The sequence below is a fragment of the Ambystoma mexicanum genome, chromosome 6p (genome assembly GCF_040938575.1).
Source record: "Ambystoma mexicanum isolate Mex_15411 chromosome 6p, UKY_AmexF1_1, whole genome shotgun sequence".
Classification (NCBI taxonomy): Eukaryota; Metazoa; Chordata; class Amphibia; order Caudata; family Ambystomatidae; genus Ambystoma; species Ambystoma mexicanum.
Genome location: NC_090935.1, coordinates 522,578,121 through 522,605,303, shown reverse-complemented (window position 1 = coordinate 522,605,303; position 27,183 = coordinate 522,578,121). Strand labels below are relative to the sequence as shown.

Below are 27,183 nucleotides of genomic sequence, written 5' to 3'. Positions count from 1 at the left end.
TCTAAAATCCACCAAAAAATGTCATTTGCAGAATGCTGTAATTCAATGTAATGATTTACCAGGGGTGCAGATTCCGTCCGGAACCGAATTCTTGACCGATGCTCAGAAATCCTAATGTGGACCGGTCGAGAAGTTTGTCCAACATATCGAAGACCACAAGGACATTGAATACAGTATACTGCTTGTTAGGTTTTGCAGTTTGTCATAGATGATAAGAGTCCAAGTTCTGGCTCCAATTTTGAACTCTAGTTTTTTGTGAATTGGCAGACAGAGCACGAGCCACACGGAAAGTGACCAACAGTTGTTCTAAGGTCCCGAAGTCCCACTCTCAGAGAATCTTTCTTAAAGGTAGAATGTACAAGCTTGTCACTGATATTTTTGTCCCTTTTGAGGGCGAACCTTGGTAATGGGGCATCGGGCAAGCTAAGTTTTACAATCGGCCAATACTTTGTGATCACTTTTTTGATCTGGAAGGTTTGTGGTCCATGAGTTATGACATGTCATTTTAGTACTCTCAGTGCCTGATGAGGAATCAGTAGCAAGTTTGGGGGAGAGCAATAAGTCTATCTGTAAAGCGTGCCCTCTTTTAATCAGTCCTTTTGGGCAGCCTCTTTCAATAAGACGGCTGCTCAACTTTTCAGATTGTTCATAAAAACCATCCAAATTCGGAGGAACTGTCCATAAGGTAGGTTATCACGAAGATGGCGTGGATGGTTGCTAGTAGTGCAGCAGTGTGTTACGAGCACTTGTTTTACGATATAGAGAACATATCAATTTTCCTGAATCATCTTTGATGACAAGGTCTAAAAAAGCAACTTGTTTTGTGTTTCCATTGTGAATTTGATGTTGGTATCAATGGTGTTCAACCAATTAAGATAAAGTACTAAATCTGACTCCGATCCCGTCCAGATGAAAATAATATCATCTATGTACCTCTTCCACTTTGTTATGTAGTAACGGAAGGTGTTGTGATTCAAATTTGAACATGAAGAGTATAGCTAGACTAGGGGCAAAAGCAGCCCCCATTGCTGTGCCTGTCGTCTGCAAATAGAATTGACCATTGAATTCGAAATAGTTTTTGTTAAGTGCTATGGTCATGAGTTCCAAAATGAAATTGTGTGGGACTCGGTCCTGCGTGTCATGTTCCGCCAGAAGTTCTCGCATACATTCAATTGCCTGATCTTGAGGTATTCTGGTATACAGGGACTGAATGTCCATTGTAACTAGTATCTGAGTGGATTGGTCAAAATCAAGATTCTCAAAAATCGTGATGGTATGTGTTGTGTCCCTGAGATAGGTTTCCGTACTGTCAATACATTTAGAAAGAGGCTCAAGTATAGAGCCAATGCCAGAAACTATTGGTCTCCCGGGCGGTTTTTCCATGTTTTTATATATCTTAGGGAGTGCATACATTGTTGGTATGCGGTCTTGGCTCGTAGTAAAAAATTTAAATTCCCTATCTGTTATCCATTCGCGTGCATGAGCGAATTGTACTGCACTCTCATTTTCAGTTCTGATTTCATTTGTGGGGTCTTTCCTGAGTTTTTTTTATAGCTGACTTGGTCTTGTAATAGATCATTCATCATCTCTAGGTATTGGGCTTTTGACATCACAACTATCCCCCCCCCACCCTTATCAGCTGGTTTGATAAGGATGGAAGAATTTTTTGATAATTCCATCAGTGCTTGATTTTCCAACTTGGAGAGATTGTGTCTGAGGGGCTTCACCTTGGTTTTAAGTTTGTCGAGATCACGAAAAATGCATTTTTCAAATGTTAGAATTTCTTTGGGAATTTCATTATCTTGCGGTTTAAAGGTGGAAGGAACACATAAGCCGGGATCCAAAGCTGGTTCAGTCTCAGGAGATTCATTAAAGAAAACTTTAAGACGGACAGTTCTAAGAAACCACGAATCGCTAATTCAGTTTTGAACCAGTTCGTTGGTTGAGTGGGTACAAATGAAAGCCCTTTTGAAAGTACTGACATTATGTTGCAGGTGACATTCCTCACCCACTGCACTACGGTGAGACCGGCTACAGGAGAGAATATTCCAAGCCAAAATACAAATCAAATCTAAGTCGGCCCCATCGACGGTCTCCTCACACGTGAAATGGCCGAACTAACACGGCGCCCAGGCCTAGAAGCTGGGAAGACGTGAATGTCTCACAGCGGGGACCGAGCTCGCAACAAATTGTAACAATCCACCTACAGCATGAGCTGGGAATGGAACGCTCTCATGGCATTAGTAGAAGAACCCCATTGTTACAGACCGTCACACCTTGTCGATACACACTGTACGTGAGCAGGTGTCTTTTGGGCTAGGAACAACGGTAGTCCCAGGCTTGGGGGCCCGCGGCTCGACAAATGAGGACACTGGGGGCTAGGGGCTGGCAGCGGGACTCCCCAGACAATCATTGGGTTCTCTAATGTAACACTTTTCAGGTAACCATTTTTAGGGAGCTGGCACAGTGGCCACCAATAACAACGCACACTATATGTTCCTATACTGGACCTACCACTCAGGGAGCCAACCCGGAGTGGTGTTAGGTTCGGGGAAGGATCTTGGTAAGTGACGCTGATTGTGACATCACAAGTGCACAAAAGTGGCCTGCGAGCTCAAAATCGGCAAGAGGTGCCTGGACTGAATTGGTCCAAGTATATGACCCCTGCTTGTTTGTTATAATAAAACAACAGTAACCCTTTGCTCCTTGTGTGGACCTCGACTTCTTTGGGATATTGGAAGAAGTGGATGCCTTCCAAAAGCTGGAGGTCCCCGGACCCTTGGTACGGCACTGCTGACCCCAGAATTTACCCTAACACCTGGTTGGGAGGGTGCGAAGGCCCTGAGCCAAGAGAGGCCTCAGACTTGAGACGATAAAGCTTGGGGTCTTGCACCCTAAGCAGACGATTCAACCTCGGAGATCCCTCTGGTAGGCACTGAGCCCTAAGCCAGCCGGCCAGTAGTTGCAACGCCCTGATTCACGGCCTCAGAGCTAGCTCTGGTAGGCTGGGAGCCCTTGGCACCTGTGTTGGTAGCCGTGCTGGATCTAGCAGAGGACAGACTATTGAGGTGGCCCTCGACGATCTCTTAACCTCTGGGGTAGAAGAGAATGATCCTGATCGTCCCTCCGAGGACAGCCTGGTAGGGCCCCTGAGCACCTCAGCTTGGGTGCCGGTAGCGTAGAAGGCCTCAGGTGTGCACCCAACCGCTCAGAAGAGCCCCCAGACCCCTCTGCTTGGAAGCCGGTAGCCTTAGCGGCCCAGAGCCTGCCAGAACCTGAATCCGAGGAATCCCGATCAGTGGGAACCCCAGGGAAGGAGTCACCGTGCTGTAGAGCCGTGCTGAGTCTTGACAAGCGGTCCTGGAGACGAAGTCCTTAAGGTGGGGTGGAGAAGAGTAGAAGATTTCCCTCCACCGCGGCAAACTATTCTTCAACGCCCTGTGACCGAGAGTGCTGCAGGCCGAACAGGAGTCCCAGCAGTGGTCTGGCCCCAATCCCTCACGATAGAGTGCATAGGGGCCAGAGGCCAGAAGCGAGCGATCGCTTGAGGCACATCTTGTGAATCCTCCAGCGGCCGACATGCGCTGGGGGAGGCGAGGCACCAAAGGGAAGTGAAATAAGACTTGAAAAACAAACCGGAAGCAAGCGGAAAGCTAAAAGTATCTGCGCTGGCTGACACGTTCGACACCGTTTGTGCTGAAAAAAGGGGTGGGGTGTCAGAGGGTGGGGTGTTCCCACGTCCGAGGTCGCCCTAGCCCCCCTGTGCTTGATACTACATTTAAAGGAGAAGCTCTTTTTCGCTGCCAAAGGTTATGGTACCATCCCCATGTTGGGGGACGCCAACAAGGATGTAGGAAAGGAGCGGGGATGTACGAGTATGTAGACTGTCACAGTCCAGAACCCTTCAGGACACTTCACTGGATGGATGAAGAGGAGTTGCAGCGACGGTCGCCACTTACAGAGAGAGACAAGCGATCTTCCAGGAGCTGTCAGAAGCAGCTCCAGCATAGCCTCTTTTGATGCTAGGACACTGAACTATCAGGAGATGGCGACTTCCGGCACAAGCTGGCGACCACCAGAGCTCAGAGGCTTAACACAGAATGGCGATGGTTGCAGCAAGTAAGCCCACAAGGTAGCTGGTCAGTCCACCTGGCAGTCCAGGTACAGAGATTAGATGCATCATGGTGGGTGGGGTACACTGTAAGATAAGCCTGTTTGCAGATAATGCTTTACTCCATTTCCAGGCCATCTCAATTGGTTTTCCATGTGTTGGGAAGTTTGGAGCGTTATCGGAAGATGTCGGGCTTTAAAGTCAACCTGGTGAAATCGGTGGGGTTTACTTCAGGGGGGTTGTCAGATAGTGAAAGCGAATTTGTGGCAGGGCTTCCTTTTAAGGTGCAGAGCGAAACATTCTGCTATCTGAGGATCCAGGTGACATGATACCCTAGGGATCTCTTCACCAGCAAATTCTCCCCCTTTGGTCAGCCGTGAAGCGAGACATGGAGAGGTGGGCAGGGTTGGGGCTATCGTGGATGGTAGACTAAATTCTGTAAAGATGGTGGTTCTCCCCAAAAATAATATTCTTGTTTCAAATGCTACCAGTGCCCATGCTCATGTCTTTCTTGACAGAGGTGAAGCAAACATGTTGCGGTTTCTCTGGGCGGGGACAACACATAGGATCTCTTATGGCACATTAACTCGGCCAAAAGAAGAGGGCGGAGTGATATTCCCAGACTTGGCGACCTACTACAACTGAGAGTCTTGGTGGATCACTTCAATCTGGGGTCAAGGAAATGATGGGTGGCAATGGACAATGAGGTACTGGCCCCGGTCAAGCTGGACAAGTGGTTATGGGTTGCCAGAGCCCGCATCCCAAACAGAGTCCTGCGCCACCCAGTGCTGGAGGTCCTGTGGTCCGCCTGGAAGGAGAGAGGTGATAATAGGGGGCTCAAAACATGGCCATCGCCCTTGAGTTGCACCTGGTCTCCCCCACTAAGGTATGGGATTGAGAAGCCACTAGCGTTCCAATCTTGGTAGGAGGCTGGGCTCAGCAGGGCAGGGCAACTCTGGGTTTGGGAAGCCTTCAGATCTCTGAAAAGGACTGGAGGAGGCCCTGGGTCTGTGTAAACTATCGCCCTTTCGTTTCCTACAGTTAAAGGGGGCCCTGTCCGAGGAAAGATGGGAGGAAAATCTCAGGAGGGAGTTCCCGATTACACAGACGTTGTCCAAAGGACTGGTAGCTGGACTATACAAACTGCTTCTCCTAGCACGCCTGAGGACCTCCACCCCCTTCAAGAGTCAAATGGGAACAGGACCTGGGCAGGGATATTGAGGACACATTATGAGCTCAAATGTGTAGGCGGGCTCACCGCTCCACTACATCGCTCCAACATAGGCACCAATCCCTGAAACTGTTGCATAGGTGGCATAACCTCCCTCACCCCACCAGTGAGGATAGCTCGCATGAGGGAGGGATACGATCCGCATTTTTGGAAATGTCATTGTGAAAAAGGGGATTACATCCACATGTGGTGGAGCTGCGCAGGGTACAGCCATATTGGGGTAGGAGGCGGAGGTGAGGGTGGGTAGGTAGGGGATTGATGGGATCCAAAAGGGACCGCTCCCTGTGGCTCTTTCTCTTTGGTGTGTTTACAGAGGAGGAGCCTGAAGTAGAACATGGCCATGTGCTTCAAATGATGTTGGTTTCAGCGAAATTCTGCCTGGCTCAACTGTGGAAAAGCCCCCCATTGCCGGCAGAGAAAGAGTGGATCTCCAACATCCGAGCAATATACGACATGGAATACTTAACCCACCTCTTAGCTGAGTCCAGATCGAACATTGAGGGCGTACGGCTTCCATTATTTGAGAAATATGGATGGTTAGACCAGCGGGGCTGAGGAGTAGACGGGGGATGGAACAGGTCTGTACTGGGGAGTGAGACTGATGGACAAGTCGGGGATTCGGGGGAGGGTGCGCATTCACCCCGTGTTCCGACATACCCAGAAGGAGTACCCTGATTTAGAGAAGAGGTATCATTATGTATCCAACTTTTGGTGGAGTCAAGTTTGAAGATCCATGGCAGGACGGGAGGGGTTGTTTTAACGTTGGGCTTAATGAGTAATGCATAACTGCTATTTTGTGTTGTTGTAACCGAAATGGCATTACATTTGATTTTCAACAAAAAAATATATACATCTATTGTGGACTCGATTGTAGTTGGAACCTGAACAAGTTCAGGCAAAATAGTTTCAGGAGAAAAGTTTCCCCCTTAACTGGAGAGCTAAAACATTCTTTAAGAGGAACTGTGAACTGTGAATTTGATTTAAATGGCCATTTTGACATTGGATTTCTTTCGTTTGTGCCTCTTTGGAGAAGCCGGTACCGAGCTGGGTATTGAATGAGAATGCTTATGCCTCTTACTCGAGGATCTGTGGATCTTTTTCAATACCGAGGAATCAGAAGACTCAACTGCAGTAACCGAAAGGGAAACTTGATTTTGGAAACTTTTAGGACCTTTGATAGGTTCCAGCCCACCTATCAGAGGTCCTACACAATTCAAACTATGAGCGACAGTCCATTTATGGACAGATGGCTCATGTAAAGCCATTATCTAGCGCAAGTATTAGCTTGAGTAAGGGGGCTGTTCTTCAGTGCCCATAGCAATTACGAATCAGTTACATCCAGAGCCTGCGAAGAGCGTGCCTTTATATGGTGGAATCCTCAGTTACTAAATAATTTGTGAGCCCCATTAAAGTAGATGGGAGGGACAGCTGCAAAAATGTTTTCCTACTAGCAACTTACGGGTTTTCTGATATTTGCCTGGCATACGTTATGGAGCCACAATTAAAGCATCCTATAGGGTTTGGAAATACCTTGCTTGAGGCACTCTCATGAAGACCTGCACTGAGAGAGGCAAACATCTTTCTACCTGGGGAATACAGGTCATTAGATGCTCCATATGGCAGCATGTTGGGGAAAGCATTGGCTTGGATCTAATGAAATTCGATTTGACCACCAGGGTCTCAAGAGGTGAGATTTGTAATCTAATTGTTTTTTCTGGGGGTTCCCAGCCAATGGTGTTTGTTTATTTTATTTATATTGCGCTCCAAACCCGGAGGCATCTAGGCGCGTTACAAGATAACTTTTCAGTTTACAAGTTACAGGTTACATATAGATACAGGTACACAAAATGAAGGTAAGATGACACTATACAGTATTATATTTACATGGATACATTTACAATTATTTACATAAGGTATGAGAATTCCACATATTTAAGAGTCATTCTCTTAAGGTAGTGGCTAGGGAGTTCCAGAGTTGGGCACCCATAATAGGGAAGCTACTGCTCGCCGCTGTCTTCAGTTTGAATCTCAGTACCTGGAGGCAAAACGTGTGCAAGGTCCTAGTGGGACGAATCTATGTGTTTTTTTACCAGTTTCTCCGTTAAGTATTTGGGGGCAGCATAGGCAAGGCATTTATGAGTGAGACAATTATCAGATGAATTCTGTCTTTGATCGAGAGCTATTTGTTCTGCCGTTTAATCTCCGAAATGTGCTGTCTTTTGGGGATACTGAGCGCAGGTCTAAGGGCATTATTCTGTAATATTTGGAGTTTGTTCAGAATAGATTTGCTAGCTCTTAGGTAGAGTGTGTTAAAGTAAAGTTTCGAGAGAATTAGTGCTCTTGCTAGGGTGATGCAACTGTCGGGGGAGAAGAAAGGTTTACATGCATGGATTAATTTGCCGGTATATGCTGTCGGAGGATGTAGCGTTTACTTGCTTGCATAGGTTCATGGCTGAATCCAAATAGAATCCCAAAGTTTTAACCTCGTTGGACACTTGATGATAGTGCCATTGATGTTGAAGGAGCTAAAGTGTGTGCCGAGTTTGTTAAGACTGGTGGGAGTCCGAGTAGCAGGATCTCTATCTTGTCATCAATCAGACAGGGGCCGTGGGCCACCATCCAGGCCTGAATGATAAGAGATTTTATTGACTAACGCCAGAACCATATTGTAATCACTGGTAAGGGGGATGAGAATCTGGGCGTCATCTGCATAATTAGTGTAGGTGAGACCCTGATGGTCTAGATCGTCAATCAGGGGTATAAAGAATACATTGTACAAGGTGGGAGATACACAGGACCCTTGTGGAACTCCACAAGTGATCAGTGTTGGGTCTGCTGAGGCCAGCCATGAGAATACTCTTATGGACCTCTTACTCAGAAATGAGCGAGTCCATATTGTTGCCTCCAGGGAGAAATGGGCCGCTGGGGACAGGTGTTTATGGTCCACAAGATCAAATGCGGCTTATATAGTAGCAGTAGGAGGGCACGTTTTCCGTTGTCCTAGAGTACAACAAATTGGTTCTTCAGGTCAATCAAGGCCATCTCTGTGCCATGTTGAGGTCTGAAGCCAGACTGTCGGAGCCCTAAAAGATTGTTACAGGTAGGAGTATCTGGATATAGGCTTCTTTGTCGATTATATTTAGAAGAAAAGGGACTGTTGTAATTGGCCTGTAATTTGTTGGTATATTAGGGTCCAGAGTGGGTTTCTTTAAGAGCGGTAAGACCCAGGCGTTGAGGTTGTTGGGAACAGTGCATGTTTTAAATGAAGAGTTAATCAGGGTGGTAATGAAAGGTGCAAGGTCTCTGGCCGCTTCTTTGATTATGGAGGGTGGGCAGATGTCTCCCTAGCATCTGGAATGTTTAAGTGAGGCTATGAGATCTTCCACTTCTTGGGAGGTGACTTGAGCAAATTTGAATCTATGAGATGGTTTGGGTGAGATAGTTGTTTCTGGGGTACCAAAGTTGTTAAGGTGCCATTTAGCTGAAATTTTGTTTTGAGGAAGAGATTTTGAATGTTCGTGCACCAGGTTTTGTCCTTGATGCAGTTGTCCGTAGGGGGGGAATAGGAATTTCCATTTCTCTTAGGATGACAAAGAGTTCTCTGGTGTTAGAGCTGGATTTGGTTAACCTGTCACTGTATGATTCCCCTTTCATTTGCATGATCTCTTGTTTGTAATTGGCTGTGACCTTCAATAGGTTGTCTTTATTAGAAGCTGTTGGGTGGTTTTTCCATCGAGCTTCAGCTTTTCGTTTTGTCCGTAGGGCTTTGAGATTGAGGGTAAACCAATAATTGAGTTACACTATGGGTTTGCCTTTGCACATTTTTAGAGGAGCTATATTATCTAGAGCTACGGTGATAGTTTGTAAAGGTCAACAAGCATAGCAGGGTCTGAAGTAATGGAAAGAGCGTTTACAATGGGGAGGACGGGAGGCTGTATCTTGTCCACAGTAATGTTGCTTTTGTTTCTAGTGAGGATGGGAGGGGCTAGATGGTTAGTTCTACCGAGTGGAGTGCTGTCTTGGATGATGAAGTTGATGAGATGATGGTCAGTCCACATGTACGGTTCTACAGACGTTATGGCAGTCTCACAGTTCAGGTCAGCTACCCAGTCTAGGATTCTACCTTTAATGTGAGTGGGCTTGTTGACTCTCTGCATGAAGCCTAGTTCGGTAATGGAGTTGGTCAAAGTCATGGCATGATGATCATTAGGGTCGTTGAGGCCAAGATTAAAGTCTCCCAAGAATTATAATTTGCGAGGTAGGTTTGGTATTAATGGAGAGAATAGCAGTAATATCCTCTTCAAAGGTGCCCATCGGACCGGGAGGTCTGTAGACCAGGTGCATTGTAATGGTGCGAGAGTCGGAGAGGGGTTGTTTAACTGTAAGCAGCTGAGCAGATTTGACAAGTGGAGGTCGCCAATTCGGAGTCCCAGACTAGACTTGGCTATGAAGGGGATGCTGGCTCCTCTGGCAGCCTCTCTATCTAATCTCAGGATAATGTTATTGCCTGGGATAGCAAGTAGGAGTGTGAATTACTCTAAAGTATATTTATCTATAAAAGACCCAATTCTGGGAATCTAGACTTGCTCCTAATCATATTGCAAACTAGTGATGCAGAGGATATCTTTTTCTAGAGGCAAGGTAGTTTACTCTGGTGCCACACTGAAGGGGATGAGAACATCACTTCTTGACTGAAGTATGCCAGTGGACTATTTTAGTGGATAGAGAGACAGCCTGCCCATTTGATGTCTAGAGACCTTAACAGGAGGAGCTATATCCTGGCACCTAGCTTCAGGAGATTTGTGTGTGTGTGACCGGTAAGCCAAAAAGCTTGGCACCATTCTCACAGCAGGGTGTTCCTTGATAGGAATCTGCACACCATCACTGACATGAGGGGAAAGGGATGAGGTGATGGTGGCCCAAACATCGTCCCCAAAGGACAACATTAAGTGCAGGTCACTGAACACTGTATATCAAAGGAGCAGAAGGCGGCACACAATCAGGCGTGTTATTTTTGAAGATAGCAAGCATTGAATGCCCAAAAACCACCCAATCAAGTGGGGAACAGCTCTAGTATGGAATGAACACCCGTTCTTGGAGAAGATGAGGAACTGTTCCTTCTCGTTCTCAAGGTATGGAGATAAGAGGGGGTGGGGGCAAGGCTGAGGTTGTATGGTACCGCTACTTGAGTCAGAACAGACACCGAGAAGTGGAAAATTCACCCTGGACCTCAACCACTTACGCCTTCTTGCCAGGCTCCTTAGCGGAGTATGGGTCACAGCACTACAGGCGATAGGTTGGGCTGGGACTGACATTATCTCAAACATATCCACCCTGCCCCCTTGTGGAGCATGGTCAACACCTTAGCCCACTCTCGGATGGTCTACAGATGCAGGTAATTGGCTTGATCGAAAAACCTTTTCGCTAATGATTCTCTCCGAGGCACCACTAAGCACCAAGTATGTACCAAAAACTTGGCTCTTACATCTCTTGCATGCCTTAAACTCAAGACAATTTCACAGGCAACATATGCCTATTAATGGAATCTGTACTAAACCAAAAGGCACATTTTCCAGAGGAGCATCTTTGGCACATGGAATAAGGGAACAGACTGTGTATAGTTCTGCATATTATTAATCAATCTTTTACAACACACTTAATACCGGAGACCAATCGCGGGACTGCGATTCAAACCGGTGTTGCTCTGCATTGTTTGGCTTCCAAGGCAAACGCACTACCCCGTGAGTCATCCTACAGGCCCATCAATATTACATCACTAGACAACAATACAATGTTTCATACTTAAAAATTCAGAGTTGCGTATCAAAGGGAAGACTATTGTGTCACTTATGAGAAAAGGTTCGATAGAATATAAATGTTGAAATGTAGGGTAAAAACAATACATACATGCGTTTTCCCACTGCCAGTTTGTCCATATGCAAAACATGTAGCCATTCCCCTTTCAAAGATGGTTTCTACCAGTGGTCGAGCTGTAAATCTAAAATAAAATTAAGTGTGCATTAAAATTCTCATTAAAATTCCCTGTGAACATTTACAGAGCCCCAATAGCAACACATTTATATATAAAAAAAAAATAACACATTAGTTTCATTACTGAACAAAATTACTCCACAGCAGGAACAAAACTAACATGGATTGATAAAGTCAACAGTATCACTTTTGTGTTGGTATAGGCTAGGCATTGTCCAGGCACTGCCATAAAAGGTATTACCTGGATTGAAGATGCCAACAGCTGGCTGAAAATATGGTTCATACTTGGGCATAGTATGGCAGTTTATAGCAAATGTTTACACAAGACCTAAAACTGCTGCCTTTGCCAGGGATCTAGTACATCTCAGAGGGCCAACTCACTGCTGCCATTGCCTCAAATTTATTTGATGCATTTTTATGGAGGAATAGTTTCTATTGCCCCTTGAACGTCCCCCCTCCTCTCCGCCAGCCCCAGACTACTATTAAATATTAAAATTATACATATCCTAACCTTGCACCCACAATAGAAATGCCGGTAAAAACAAATGCAGTGAAACAGCCGATGGTTTGCACCTGCAAGTAAGCAATTACCTTGCAAAAGACTGCTTACAAGTAAAATTGGTGTCACGCTAAAAGCCCAGAGTGTGTTTAGGGGGAATGGCCATAGAAACAGGAGTGACTAGAGAGAGAAAAATGGCCACGAAATAAACAACTCCCACGCCAATAGTTTTGGCTTATAGCAGCACTTCCCCAACAGCCACAACTAAACAACAGCAGTTTTCAGACAAACGTCCACACATTAAAATGCATTTCAACCCTTTAACCATCTTTACATTTATTGAGAAATCTGCATTCTGCTGTATTTACTTTGTGCCACATGTTTATGGACCATGAAACTTTATAGACCCAGTAAGACCCTTAATAAAACAAAACGTCCAATTACTTAACTACAGTTCTGAAATCAAACAGTTTTCTACCTATCATGGTTGTTATCCCTAGATGTACAACAGCCTACTTTCTCTGAAGAAAATAATAAGAATCAGAAACAAAAAGTACATCATCCATCAAGAGGAAAACCTGGCCATTAAAACAACCATCATACCACTAATGTTGTTCCTCAACAAAATGGAAGATGTGCAAGAGTGTGCATACATTTCCACACCTGTACTTGGTATTCTTTAGTAAATTACATTTGTTTGAAAACTTTTGTAAACCCCAGTAGCTACCAATAACTTTTAGATTATCAACCTGTATATATGTTACAGCAAGGAGAAACAACAAAATGCAGGTTTGCCACAAGAGATCCCGACGGGCACAACATTTTCTCAATTAAAATAATTATTCTCACTGTGTAAACAATGTCTATCTTTTCTTTAGTTTACTGTCCTTATTGAGTTCATCATACAAACACAAATGATAACATGATTTAAAATCAGCAGATATTTGGATGACTTATAAGACTTGAGCATATGCAGAACGGCATAGTGAATTTTATTCCATTTGTCTATAACCCGCCGCAGTCCGCAATGCAACATTGCATAGCTAATTAAACAGCAAAGTGCAGTTAGGTGAAATAATTTGTGAAGAAATTACAAAGACCGTAGCACTAATGGTCGCAATTGTACTCATTCTAAGTTCAGTGATTTAATTGCTTAAAAGTAGAGATTTTATTTGTATGTTGTGTATAGAGATATGAGACGAGGAATAAAATCCATAGGAGAAAGAAGCGTAAGCTGGCAGGGAGTGGTGAAGTAAATAAACTAGATTTATGCAGGAATCTAAGACTAACCAATATTAAATGGTTGGCCCTCATTTTGTTGTATTGCAATGGTTAATATTTGAATGAAAGTGGGTAGAAAGGAGGGTTGAAAGAGGGATCTAGTGAGTAGCTGCTGTCAGCAGAAAAAACAGGAGCCAAGTAATTATTTATAGAAAGTGTTAGAGGGGAGGGTGATGGAGAAGTATGCTTTTGTGTGCTCATGGGGCTTGCCCACTTCTATTTTCTTCATTTTAGCATTTGATTTATTAGCAGTTGAGATGAACATTTTCTTCTAGAGGGTACCATATCAATTTAAAGTGTGATAGTGGAAGCAGGTTTTTAGCCAAGGTTCCATCTAATTTTTAGGTAAGACACATGGTTTTACACCAAGTGTTGGGAGTGGGTGCCTTTTTTTGTTACCATTTGCTGGCGATACACTGGATTGCTGGAGATAGCATATTGTATAGAAGTTTGATTTGAGTATTTGGAATAGAGCATTAACTTATGAGTGTTGACAGTGATTGATTTGTGTTATTTTAGAACATTTACGGATGCAGTTAGAGATTTGGGTCCAGTACGAATACGTGAGCAGTAAAGACCATATGTTCAAGCATTCCAATCTGATAATCTTTTTGAAACCTACAGCAGATTTGTGCATTGCTAATGGTTGCTTTGAATATTTTTTTCTGGAGACCACCAGGGTCTGAGAATGATACATTGAAGTGTTTGTATTTTGGTAGCTGTCTTAAAGGTTTTGTAGCATCAATGTTCATCTTACCAGAACTGCGACGCCTGTGTACTAAACATTACCTCAGTGGAAAATACTTGGAGACCAAGTCCTAGCATCAACACTTGGTGAATTCCCGGTTGAAGCACTGATCCTAAACAACCCTGGGACAGCAGCAACCAGGTGTATTTGTATTTATTATATTTATTGAGTGCTTTCACCAAAGTGGTTTAAGGAGGTAAATTACAATGGTACAATTTAAAAATGAGAGATGATAGGGTTGGGAGTCAGAGGCTTAAGAGGACAAAAGATCGAGGAAGATGTGTTTAAAGAACCAAAGACATGAAAGGATGAAGAACCAAGAATAGTTAATGGAAGAGTGTTCCAATGCTTGGGGACAAGGAATAAAATTGAGAAGGATTGCATGGTGACTTTGGAACAGAAAGAACGGAGAGAATGAGGTGGGGTATAGAAAGACACGGGACCAAAGATAAGGACCACGACCATGCAGGAATTTGTATACCAAGCAAATAGAGTGAAAAAGAAGAACAAGGTCAAAAGAAAGCTAGGAAGCAGAGCAAAGTGTGGGAGCAACAGCAGAGTGAAAAGGCAGCTCAAACAGGAGACGTATAGCCCAGTAAAAGACAGAACATAAAGGAGTAAGGTGTGACAAAGAAAGATCTTGCAGAAGCACAAGCAATAACTAAGACGAGATAAAACGAGAACAAAAATAAATCAGGACTTTGGTAGCCTGGAATTAAAGAAAAGGGCGGGCATGGCAGTGATTGTAAAGATGAAAAAAGGGCAGTACGAGCAGCCACAGTCCTCTGGCGTGGAAATGTCCGGTGTGTGCTCTCCATCCCTCCAGGGAAGCGTCTGTCTCCTGGTAGGGAAGGCTCTGGAAGTCGGCACCCCTGGCGATGTTGAAGCACACACCCCACCACCTTATCGCTCAATGGAACTCCTCGTTGAGCACGATCCTGTCTTTGAAACCTCTGGACACTTGGATCCAACAGATGTCCAGGAACTCCTGGAGCGATCGCATCAGTAACCTGCAGAACCGGACCAGGTAGAAGCAGGACGACATCATGCCGAGTAGCGACTTGATGGTCCTCACTGTGGAGTTCTTTAGTGCACCTTGCCCAAAATAGCCGCTATTCTCTCCTCCAATGGAGCCGCTAGACAGGACACCGTGTTGAGCCTGGACCACAGGAACAGGGCGTTCTGTGATTTTATTTGCATTTTTTTTTTTTTTTTACACTTTTTATTTGCATTTCTCATCGTAACAAAGAGAAAACTGATGAATTTAACTTTACCCCCGGCCCCCTTGTTTTTATTTCCCACTCAATCCAACAAGGCCTCCTCTCCTCTCTCCATAACCTTATAAGGAACAGCACGTCTTGTTTTCCTGCGATGGAGTTGAGCAGGATTTAGCATAGTTCACCGAGAACCACAGATCTGTCAGCAGCTAGACGGTCGACTCTGTGTGATCGATGTCCTTCAACTTGGTCTGGATGAGCCAGTCGTCAAGGTAAGGGTACACATGAATTCCCTGTAGCCGGAGATGGGCCGCCACCGGAGCCAGGCACTTCGTAAAGACTCTGGGCGCCGACTTAAGTCTGAAGGGGAGAGCCTTGAACTGGTAGTGCTTCCCTTGGACGACGAAGCGCAGGATGTTTTACGTGAATGGGGACATGGAAGTAGGCGTCCTCCAGATCCAACGACGACAGAATGTCTCCTTCCTCCAGTTGGCTGCGCACGTGCTGCAACGTGACCATCCTGAACTTTTTGAACTTGTTGTGTCATAGGTCGAGAAGGAGACACCAGCCCCTGTGTCCCTAGGGGGGAGGGGGAGCAGATCCGGTTGGAGCGGAGATGTAGGGTGCCTCCTTCTCTTCGGCGGTGGTGGCCTCGGTGTCAACTGGGTCTTTTCAATGGTGGGGTCGCTGGTGCTGCGGTTGGCATCCTCTTCTGAATCACTCACACCAGTGTGTGTGAGGGTCGAGAATATCCTGCAGCAGATCCCTGGGGAGGTTTCTGGGGGGGCAGGGTCGCTGGGCCCAGAGCCTTTGTCGTCATCCCCTGCCTCGTCATCACCATTCTCCTCCGGGATGGGGTGGACGGAAATAACGTTTTCATCGGACGAAGAAATATCTGTGCCCTGTAGTTCTTCCATGCCCCACCCCTTTCTCCGGGTCCTGAGGGGTCGGCCTCAGGCTGAGGTCTGGCATCCTCCTCGAGAGTCTTCTCCACTGTTTGGACCGAAGCCTCCCGCCTGGGAGGGAGTGCCACCCTGGCCACCACCGGGGTGCCCTGGACCGGGCCAGCCCCTTTCGCCTTCGAGAGGGTGGCTGCAACCTTCTTGATAAAAGAGGACATCTTGGCCTGGATCACCTGGGCTGTAGCTGGCAGGACGGACACCTTGTCCTGCTTGGCCTTCTACAGTTTCTCTTGCAGCTTCCCCGGGGTAGCTGACCTTCTCTTCGACAAAGAGCTGGTGCATTGGCAGGAGATTGAGGTGGATGGAGACCAACACGACCTGACCGACACGGAACCCGCCTGCGCGGCAACCCCGGCAGAAGTGGACTTGCAGTGCTTGGCCTTGTCTTGGGCCCCCAAGGATGGAGCGCCCTCAAAGGGCTTAGAAGCCCAATCTGGTTGGCTGGATCTCGAGGCATGCCCCTGTGGACCACACGGGGTAGAGGCCTTGGCCTACGTTGCCAGTCAGACGTACCAGTCCTTCATCGTGCGCTTGGAGAAGCCACGGCAGATCTCACAATCTTCCTTGTGAGTCGGGTGTAGACAATACAGGCAATGGGAATGCTTGTCGTCCGTGAAAACATTCCGCAATCCGCAGCTGGTGCAGAGCTTGAAAGAGGATCCGTCCTTCTCTGACATGTTCCGGCGCAGTGTAGGCCTGATTAACTTCTGGAAACTTCCATGAAGAGAACACGATTTATTCCCTTGAGGGGCGATGAAAGATGCCGAAAAACGGGTCCCCGTTAATCGGATGGGTAAACGATGGAGTACACTGGCTCGATTGAGCAAAAACACTTTTCCAACTGAAAAAAGCACGGAAAACGCAGAAAGCTCAAAGAGTGAAACGCAAGTACTCCCAACACTTGAACGTGCGGTAAAAATCTGAAGATGGCTGCTACAGGAGGGGCTTAGGGAGTGGGCAGTCATAGGCTGGGGGCAGTATGACCCAGAGCTCAGTGAATGGTTTATAGGAGAAAGACAATGTATAAACAAAAGTGAAACAGTTTTTTACCGAGGATGCAAAGCCTGACAGGGAATTTTCCTGAGCATGTGAACCCATGCTAGATCCCATGCTGGAGAATGATACTCGCTCTCTTCAGGTATTCTTAATACTTTATCTTGACTGCGACGAGTATGCACTTTCCAGTAAAGATTCTCAGCAACCCCCCCCCGCCCCATTCCCCCCCGGGTCTCCCATTTTCTCCATACCAGGATTGTTCAGGGATAACGTCACTGGGGCTCGTAACAGGCTGGGACCTTCACTTGTCAGGTTGACTTCTCGTTTCTTCGGCAGTGTCATGAACGGTCTCCATTCCTTCCTTGGTAGGCTCGCCTTGTGACACCTCAATAGGAGTGGAATCAACATTGATGGACCACACCACTTTTCTCCTGATCAGGACGACTTCTATTCTCCTCGGTCTCTCGCATCTTTCCTTTTTCCACGTGGTGAGCTTGAAGCTGTATCCAAGCTTCTCTCCAGTGTTGGACTCTGCACATGTAAGTTTTCCTCAGCACTCCCCAGCCAGCTGATTCGAAGCTCAAGGGTTCTCTCGCCCTCTCGCAAGGTCTCTGCCTCAAGGTTTTATGATGCAGCCATGGGACTTCCCGGCCATAATGTCAAGCCCTACTTCTCGGATGAACACATACACTGTATTCTTCCAGTGGTTTTCTTCGCCCCAGTACCATATAGGTTTTCCTTTACAGGTACTGATAGTGTATTTGGATGACAACAACAGATCTACCAATACTGTAAATTAACTTGCACACTGAGTGAAGCAAAAACTAAATTACATCTGCACAGCAATACTTATCAAAGTCAATCTAGGGTGATTATAATCACACCTTGCCAAAGAACAGGATGATTAAGAAGCACTTCAAGCCTTTTTGGCAACCCAAGACCACATACTACAAGAGCAGTGCAGTGGTAGGGGGACTTCTACTGAAGTCCCTCTGACCACATAATCAGGTCAAAGATTCAAAAAATAAAGGAAAAAGCAAATATTTCAAGGAACCAAAAAAAAAAAAACAGCAATACCTTCAAAAATGAAATTCTGCCACAAACCCTTGCCACACAAAGCTTACATTCTCTGTGAGAAGAATCCGTGTAGGTTGAGTGAAGCCCAAATCAAATAATCAGTAGGTCTGTCATTCTGCGTCTAATACTACCGGACCCAAGCATGACACAAATTGATTTATGGTGATTAAATCTGATTCTGTTCCACTTACGTCAAAAGCAGTCGACGCAGCTGTTCAATATGCTTAACAGCACCGATCTAGAAACATTTTGTTCTCGTGTCACATGTGGCATCGCTGTAAAAGCTATGCCACTTCGGCTCCTGCTGCCAGATCAATGGTGGAAAAAAAACATGTGAGGGCAAAGACAGAGTGGCATTATAATTATGGACAAGGTAAGGAGTTGTGATGATGGGGGCCTTGTTTGATCTGGCTGAATTAGTGATTTCCTCTTTGTCACCAGCCACCTACCCCATTGTGGGAACCTCCACAAACTGGAGTGGACTGGAGTGACAGGGACACAACTGGTCAATGCTGACTTTTAATTTATTAAGTAAAGAACTTTTCAGCTTGACGGGCTCAAAGCAAAGTGGGAAAGGGACGTAGGACCCCTGGAACCTGAAGATGGGGTGGAAGCATTAATGTTCCCCAGGGAAATTGACATAGAATCCAAGCTCAGACTAATACAGTTGAGGATCCTCCACCGCTCATACCACTCACGCGCCGTAATGGCCAGATGGGGTGGAATAGAAGACGGGACATGCATTCGATGCAAAAACGAACTTGCCACCTTCTACCATATGATATGGGACTGCCGGGTGATACAGGCCTTCTGGGTGGACTGTGTTAACACAATCTCAGCCGCTCTGGCGACACCAATCCCTAGGGATCCCAAGATGATACTCTTGGGCATCGGGGGGGAAGTAGATCTGTCTAAATATGAGAAATTGTTTCTGGTAATTGCATTGGGGGCAAGCAAAAGACTTATCACAGCCAATTGGGGATCTGCCGACCCACTGAGCCTAAACAGCTGGAGCAACGAACTGGACAGGTGCGCAGCCACAGAGTGCCGGATTTATAACGCACGGGGCTGCCCCCGTAAATTTGAAAAAATATGGGGTAAATGGCTAGATCTTCACTGAGACCTGCGGGTGAGGGTACATTGGTAGTACTGTTAGCACTGTTTGCCAGCCTCGGCCTATTGATGTCCCACGGCCCTTGACCCAGGAGCCCATGCTAGTTATTATTGCCATGCTGCCTTCATCCTATGTATACCAATGATTCATGTCTCATCCATGTTTGTTCCTTTAAGTTGTGTTGTTCAAACACAATAAACAGAGTTATAAAAAAAAAGTAAAGAACTTTTAAAACTGCAGACCAAACCATTTTACGGTGGAATATGCAAAGAATGCGTGTCAAAACAGTTGCAAACCCCAGTGTCAACAGTTGCAAACCCCACAAAAAAAAATATATACATCAAGAACCTTTAGTTTAAGGAGAGGCAGCAATGGAGAGCGTAGCAACAAGGGCAGGTAAGTGCTAGGGTCAAGCCATGAGAAACTTCAGCTACAGGCCTGACTGGAAATCACTTGGAAATGGTTTAGGTTTCATTTTAGGCCCATTAAGAAAACGTATGCTTTGACAGAGATTACAAGTTACTCACCGTAGTCCCCTTTGCTCCATACTGTATTGGCATCCCTCGCTAGGGACGGGAGACAGAACCTTCTTCCCCTTTAATCTAAAGTCCCCCTAGAGGCGTCGACAATATTATAATTGCCTAAGTGACACCAGTTTTATTAGGTGGGGGTGAGGGGACATATGGAGGAAAGCGGACTAGTCACTACGGTGAGTAACTTGTAATTACTCTTCCGTCCCATCCCCTTTCCTCCATACTGTATGGGCGATTACAACTGGATATAGCCGCAGGGTGGAGAGGTGACCCTCCTTAATGCTGCCTGCCAGAATGCTGCATCTGACCTGGAGCCGATATCCCAAAAGTAGTGCTTGCAAAGAGCAGAGGGGATGGCATCAGTGGCCGCCCTGCTAATGACCTGCCACGGTACGCGTCTCTGGCAGACGACAGTCGTGGCCTTGGCTCTGAATGTGTGGGCATGCATGTTTGCCAGAGGCAGCTTACATTGCCCGTCCCAGGCTTCCTTCAGGAGGCCACCATTCACCTTACTATGGAGGCCTTGGAAGCCCGATATCCTTGCCCTGACCGTGCGAGGGTGATGAACAGAGCCTCAGACTTCCGGAAGCTTTTAGTCCAGTCCAGATAGAACTTTGGCGCTCGTCTAGCTTGAAGACAGTGCAGAACCACCTGAGCACCTTAGGGTCAGGGAAGAAATAAGCAGTACCATCTCCTCATTCAGAAGGAACGCAGAGGCTACCCCTGGTACCTATGCGGGATGCGTTCCGAGGACCACTCTGTCCTGTGAAAGTTAGTGTATGGCTAGGGTGCCATCAGAGCTTGGATTTCGCTGACACAGCGTGCGGACGTAAGGCCCACCAAGAGGGCTGTCTTCATGGGGCCTAGCCCGATGTCCGGACACTTTTGGCCCAAAGGGTTTATGAGCCAAGGCGCCCAACATTGTGGGGAGGTCCCACATGAGGTGTGGTTTCTTGATAGGAGGGTAGAGGCTGGAGAGGCATGTCAAATGTCTTAACCACTGGATTGAAGGATGAGAAAAAACCGTCCTCCTCAGAGTTCCGGTAGGCTCCGTTTGCCGCCAGATAGGCTTTGAGAGCTAGCCAGATGGCCACCCACTCGAGCCAGTCGATGAGGGCTGCCTGCTCCTAACAGAACCCTCTCCGTGGACCTTGTGCCTGTCCAAGGTAGCTTCCCATCCCGCTAGGGACGAGTCTGTGGGGATGGTAACCTGCAGAGCTGGCTGACGAAGGGGCCTGCCTATCCGTAAGTTGCTGTCCGTGGACCACCAGACTAAGTTGTGACGGAGATGCAGTGGACTGCTGACCGACCCGTCTGGGAAACCTCCTCCCAATTCCAGAAGGCTGCGCAGTGTAACTGCAATTTAGACGTTGGTACCACCATGCCGAGGTCACTGTTCTGCTGAGAAAATGCCACTGGGGCCTCTAATGGCTGTGATCTGGTCCTCTGAGGGGAAAATTCTCTCAGAGCTCGTATCTCAGATGAAGCCCAGGAACGTTAAGTGCCTGGGCTCCAGCTGCGACTTCTTGAGTTTGATGGGAAATCCCAACTCGTATAGTGGGAGCAAAAGGGCAGAGGCAGTGTGGAGGACTGCCTCCGGAGACCATGACCTGATGAGCCAGTCTAGGTATGGATCAGTGTGTGACCCTGGGCCCCAAGTGGGACTGCCCAGCGATCATCTGTCCTGTACACCCTGGGGGCCAGATTGAGGCCAAAGGGTAGAAACTTGCAAAGGAAATGGAAGCCCATGATCATGACCTACGAAAAGACCGATTAGGCTGCCGATCGGTACGTGAAGGTAAGCATCCTTCAGATGCAGGGAGAACATGCAGTCTCCCACGCACAATATCCTGCAATACGTGCTGGAGGAACCATTGAATGCAAAAAATCTGTGAATAGGCGACCAGACCCCTGCTGGGAGGCCAGGCCTTCCTCCACTGCCTGCCTCTCTACATGCAAGTGAATTTCCACCAACAGAGTTACTGTCCAAATTTGTGGGAGCGAAGGGCAGGAGAGAGGCAGAGGAGGGATCGGTAGGCGGAAGCCCGAGGACACTGCATGGAGGATACAAGGGTACGCAAACCATGGGCGCGCATCTGTCTATATTGAGGACGGATAAGGATTCAGCAGTCTGGGGAATGTACCTCCTCTTATCAAGTTCCTAATCCGAAGTGGAACGAAACAGGCCAGGGCACCTCAACCCCCACCCCCCCAAGGGAAGGTCCATTATGCGTGCTTGGGCGTCCGGGTTGAATTTGGTTGCCTGTAGCCCGGTAGTGCTTCTCCTGCCAGTAGCGGTGCAAACAGCACCACCTGAGGTGTCAATGCACGTGACGGAGGGCTCCATGCAACTATTTTTGGCCGGCGCCAGCCCTGCCATGAAGGTCGAAGAGTGTGGCTGAGAGAGTGCCAACAGTAAGGTGGGGCCCTCCCACTGCCTCAACTTGGTGTCAGGGCGCCTGTTGGTAGGCTGCGCCAAATGGGGTCCAGCTGTGACATGCTGACCCAAGCCGGCTGCTGAGAAGGAGGCCGTGGGGCTGCCAAGACTGTTGGAAGCTCAGGAGCCGGTGTTGTGGGTACTGGCATGGGCAGCTGGAGCTGCAAGGGAGCCGGAGGCGCTGGAACCAAGGGCAGAGTGGCTGAGGGTGCTAGCGACAGAACCGGAGAGAGTATGTCCCTGAGGGTGATGGCTTTTCAAGAAAACCCGTCTTCACAGGCCAGTGGAGCGCTTGAAGGCGCTGGCATGGGGTGAGGCCCTGAGGGTGCTCCGGCCTGAACCCACTCTGCCTTACGGTCTGCGGGGAGAATTGACCCTGCGACGAAGGGTATGCCGCGGGCCACATACTTAGTGAAGACTAGTCCCACCTGGAAATTCGTTCCCCTACCTGTTCCCCAAAGGGGGATGGTGTCGGACGAGCTGCCATTTTATCTGGGCCGGCAGCCATTTTGTCGGGCTGCGTGCCGCTCACCTGTGTCGTGGTGCTTGCCGCGTTTGGCCCCGCCACTTCCAAAACACCTGGCGGTCGAGGTTGAGGCCTAGCCTGCACCCAAGGACGGGGCCTGGTAAGCGGGTTGCCGCCAGCAATGCCGACGGTAGTCCTGCGTATGGCCCCCTCAAATGTCTGGTACTGGGGGGTAGCCCTTTGGGCCTGACCCCGGTAAAAGAACCTTGCAGCCCTCAGCCCAGTCACCGGTAGGATCTCGCGACCCCTCTGCCTTGCGGCCGGTAGCTTTAGTAGCAGCCTCGGTATCTGCACTGGTACAGGGACCTGGAAGGTCCGTCCCGTGCCTGTGCCTCCTGGAAGGAGACAACTTTGCGGGATGTGTGGTGCGTACAGGCGACCCGCTTAGACATCTGTCCGGTACTGGGGCGTAGCTCCTACGGTGTAGACCCAGTAATCGAACCGCGCAATCGCCTGTAGGATCTCGCCACTCCTCGGCCTGATGGTTTGGAGCTGAAGCAAGCAGCCTTGGTACCTGCCCTTGTACCAGGACCTGAAAAGTCCTGGTACCAGGACCTGAAAGGTACCTCCCGCTCCTATCTAGGGGAAAGAGCCACTTTTGCGGGGTACGTGGTGTGTACAGGTGCCCCGTCGGACCTCTGTCTGGTACTAGGGCGAAGCCCCTCGGGTGTAGACCCGGTAATTGAGCCTTGTGGCCCCTTATCGCAGTCACTGGTTTGATCTAACGACCCCTCGGTCTGGTGGCCGATAGCTGTAGTAGCCTTGGTACCTGCACTGGAACAAGAACCTGAGGGGTCCTTCCCACTCTATGTGCGGATGAAAACAGTGCCCCCTACCTTGGGCCTGGATTGTCATGACGAATTCCTTTGAGTCCTCTGGCTTCCAAAGAGCCCCATCTACCGGGCTAACCTGTTCTTCAGAGTGCGCTGTAAGCGCATTCCATGCGGTACAGGTCTCTCAGCCATGGTCAGGGCCAGGGCAGCGGAGGCAGAGAGCGTGATGAGACGTAGGGAAGAGCCCCTTGCAGGCTGAGCACCTGCTGGAGCCTGCTGACGTCGAACTGTGCCAGGGAGGAGCATGGCGCCAGAGGACAGAGGTATCTGATTAAAGACAAGAAGAAGATAAAAAGAAAATACTTATCCGGGGAAGAGTGCGTGGAATTACAAGGCCGGAGGCCTAACCGAGGAGCGCTGGTGAAAGCGGTCCAATCCCGTTGACTCGGAAAAGAGGACTCTAGATTTAAAGGGGAAGGTTTTTTCTGGTGAAAAAGGTTGCGTCTCCAGTCCCTAGCGAGTGACGCCCATACAGTATGGAGGAAAGGGAACGGGACGTAAGAGTACTGTGTTTTATTTTTAATTGCAGCCTGCACTTGGATATCAGCGCAAGCATTTGTATCTAAATGGACACAGACCAATTAACTGTGTTGTGCTGCAAATGGATGAGAAACACCTCTTACCAATTTGTCCACAATTGGCTAATTTCTGCAACAAATATTCAAACTGATGTTTGGAACTGACATTGAGACAGTATTTGATCATTCAACAGACAGTGGCTGCGATCTGGTCAGTATGTGAATAGGATAGCTGCCTTCCAGCCTGAATTCATATTGTGTGCTTGCCTGAGAACGTTTGATGGGGTAACCCCAAAAGATTAGGTGGCCACCAAATATTTGAAAGGATAAAAGATTGGGGGTTCAAAACTAAAAAGGCACACTCAGCTCCCAACATTCCTGTAAGTTAGGAGAGGAAGCCCGCAGGACAAGGGCATGGGTGTTGGCTGCCGTTCCTGCATTTCCTGTTTGTTTCCGTAACTGAGCACCAGAGGCCACACCCCCAACACCATTATCTCCCTCAACCCCGGCCCGCAAGGGTGAAGACCGCGGGACCAGCGCGCAAGTGTTGGGCTGCCACAGGGTTTTGAGCGCCCACAGGGGGGCAGGGGGGGGATCTGTTACTTGAGTTTTAGTACTGAGCACTGCTCAATCGAGCAAAGGGGAGAAGGTCTGCTTGTAGTGGACAAGGTGAGGAGTTGTGATGGGGGGGGGGGGCGGGTTTGATCTGCCTGAATTGATTCCCTCTTTATCACAGCCATCTACCCCAGCATGCCCACCATGACGAACGGCGCATACGCTCAGCCCCCCCCACACCCGTCCCAACCCTCACAATGCTTCCCAGTGTTAAACCAACATAAGAGGAAAATACCAACAGTAAAACTGTAACTGCTGGCATCACACCCCAGGTTGAAGCAAGGGACAGCTCCAGTGCCCCATCAAGTTTACGGGTGATGCCTACTAGCTCAAAGGAAATTAATCGCTTTCTTGGGAGTACTCAATGTCATGGGAAGCCAAGCCACTGAACTGCATGAAGAGGGCAATTTACCCACCAATGACAGCGTCAGAAATGCCAGTAAAGTGATTATACACACCGAAGGGAGTCAAGGTCTAGACTGTACTGTACGTAGAACTGACACTCTTGTCTTACCAGAGGAACCATCCAGTAGAGGGGGGCCATATTCATGGAAAGCCACTCTAGGGGATCATGAGCCATCTTTACCCGCCTCTATATTCACAGATTTCACCATTACTACAGGCCGAAATGTGTCTATATCCCCTTAGCCTTGATAGAGATGATTTTCTAAACTCCGCTCTACTTACTCCTGATGGTTGCATGGCTATTTCAATCGCAAACATTCTGCCCGCACCCACCCCCTTGAAAATGCTGCAGGTGGGCCTCCGTCACCTAGGACTTACCCACTCAATACTCAAGAGATCTTAATGACCACAAAGAGAAGGCGCAGGCCTTGAGTGTTGTAAAAGGATACCAGAAAAGTACCTTTTTTTTCTGCCCCCCCCGGGATCGCTTGCAACTTCTATCAAGGAACAAGCCAATGAGGGTCTTCCATTGGAATGCAAATGCAACCTGATTCTAAGCGAATTGTCAGAAAAAAAGAAGCTGTTTCTGCTTATCCTAGAAGATCACAAGTGTCGGCAGCGCTATTGGGGGGGGGAGGGGGGAAGGAGCAACAGCATAGCTCGCAGGGCATTATAAAAGGTTCCCAGTCAGCACCAGAGAGTTCACATTGTATGGAGACAACAGATCCAATTTGTCATTGCTAGCACCATCATTTCCCAGCTTGAGAAGGGGCCCTTGATGCAAGTCGACCCCAGTACTCAAGCTGAAATTCCCACTTGGCAGCATAAGGCTACTCAAAATACCATGGGATGTGCAGTGGCAGGATGACCGGGGCCAAGAATCACGGTCTGGCCTGACAATCATGGAGGTCCAGGTTAACCTAGAGCCCAACCCAACAATATCATCTGCAGCATCCTAAGATCCCGGTTAGACCAAGTCATGGAGTCTAAAAATATGAGAGTGACTTGCAGGAGGATGGGGTGCAGATCTTCCTGCATAATGTCCCTAAAGGTCCCTGTGTCCATAATTAAAGAGTCTCTCGATTCATAAACAAATATACTCACTGGCTACAAACGGTTTGTGGCTGCTGTTCCTTAATCCGTGATGATATTCTGAGCTGCGCAAGAATTTACCAAAACGGGGGGCTCTCCTCCGACTCCATTTGCATCTAACTGAGGGATCAAAGAGAGTCCAATGGAATACTGGGAATGGCCATGAGGCGGTGCTTATCACCACGTAGCACGATTGAAATCAGTGCCTCTCCCAATCTCAATAAGCTTATTCAAACTGGAACCAAGTGTCAGCACAGTGTCAGCACCCTTTGCTCTCTGGAGCTAATGCAGTCCCACTGTGGAAAAAAGCTACGGAGTAGTCAACGAAAGTGGGGTGGCAGCCCACCTGCCCAATTGCTCAGACCCCCATTGGAGGTATGGTCCACTGACTCAAAGTGGGCCTGGGGGCCTTATCCACTGTAGCTATTGCTTTTCCATAACACAGAAGTTTGAATGGTAAACTGAGCTTTTGTAATTATTTAGTTAGGAGAACGTGCAGACAACGAATCTGAAACGGAAGTGGAAGCTCTACTACGGCATCCATCGAAAATGACACACTGAAATCAAACCACTACTAGGTTCTGCAGATTCCAACCATCTTAACGAGAGGTAAAAAATGAGCACTGACCATCACTAAACCAGAGAGTACATCTGGAGAACAAGACCATACTACACAAAGAAGATGCCAGATTGATTTCCTTGAGTGGCCCAACATGAAGATGCAGAATGGCAACATTACTTTGGGTTGATAAGAGCGCCTGATACAAAAGACTTACTACATCGAAGGATCATTTATCAAAGAAACAAGCTGGGGGTAGATCTCGGTCTTCGGCTGGGGCCTCCCTCTGGAACAGCCTCCCTGCAACTCAAACTTGAGGTGACCCATCTCTGGTTCTGGAAGCACCTCAAGTCCTTCCTCTTTGCTTCTGCCTTCGCTCCTCTTCTCCCCTGCTGATCTGTTGTCTCTTGGCACCGTGCACCTAGCCGCCCTCTGTCC

At 47.8% G+C, this 27,183-nt stretch overlaps 1 protein-coding gene across 4 annotated transcripts in view; it reads right to left on the bottom strand.

The window, feature by feature from the left end:
• Positions 1 to 27,183, bottom strand: part of KIF2A (kinesin family member 2A) — a 1,079,703-nt gene that overhangs the window by 531,509 nt on the left and 521,011 nt on the right. For all 4 annotated transcript variants that reach the window (XM_069627337.1, XM_069627336.1, XM_069627334.1 and 1 more), the window contains exon 10: positions 11,250 to 11,340. In XM_069627337.1, coding sequence (XP_069483438.1) covers positions 11,250 to 11,340 — 91 coding nt within the window. The remainder of the gene's footprint in view (positions 1 to 11,249; positions 11,341 to 27,183) is intronic.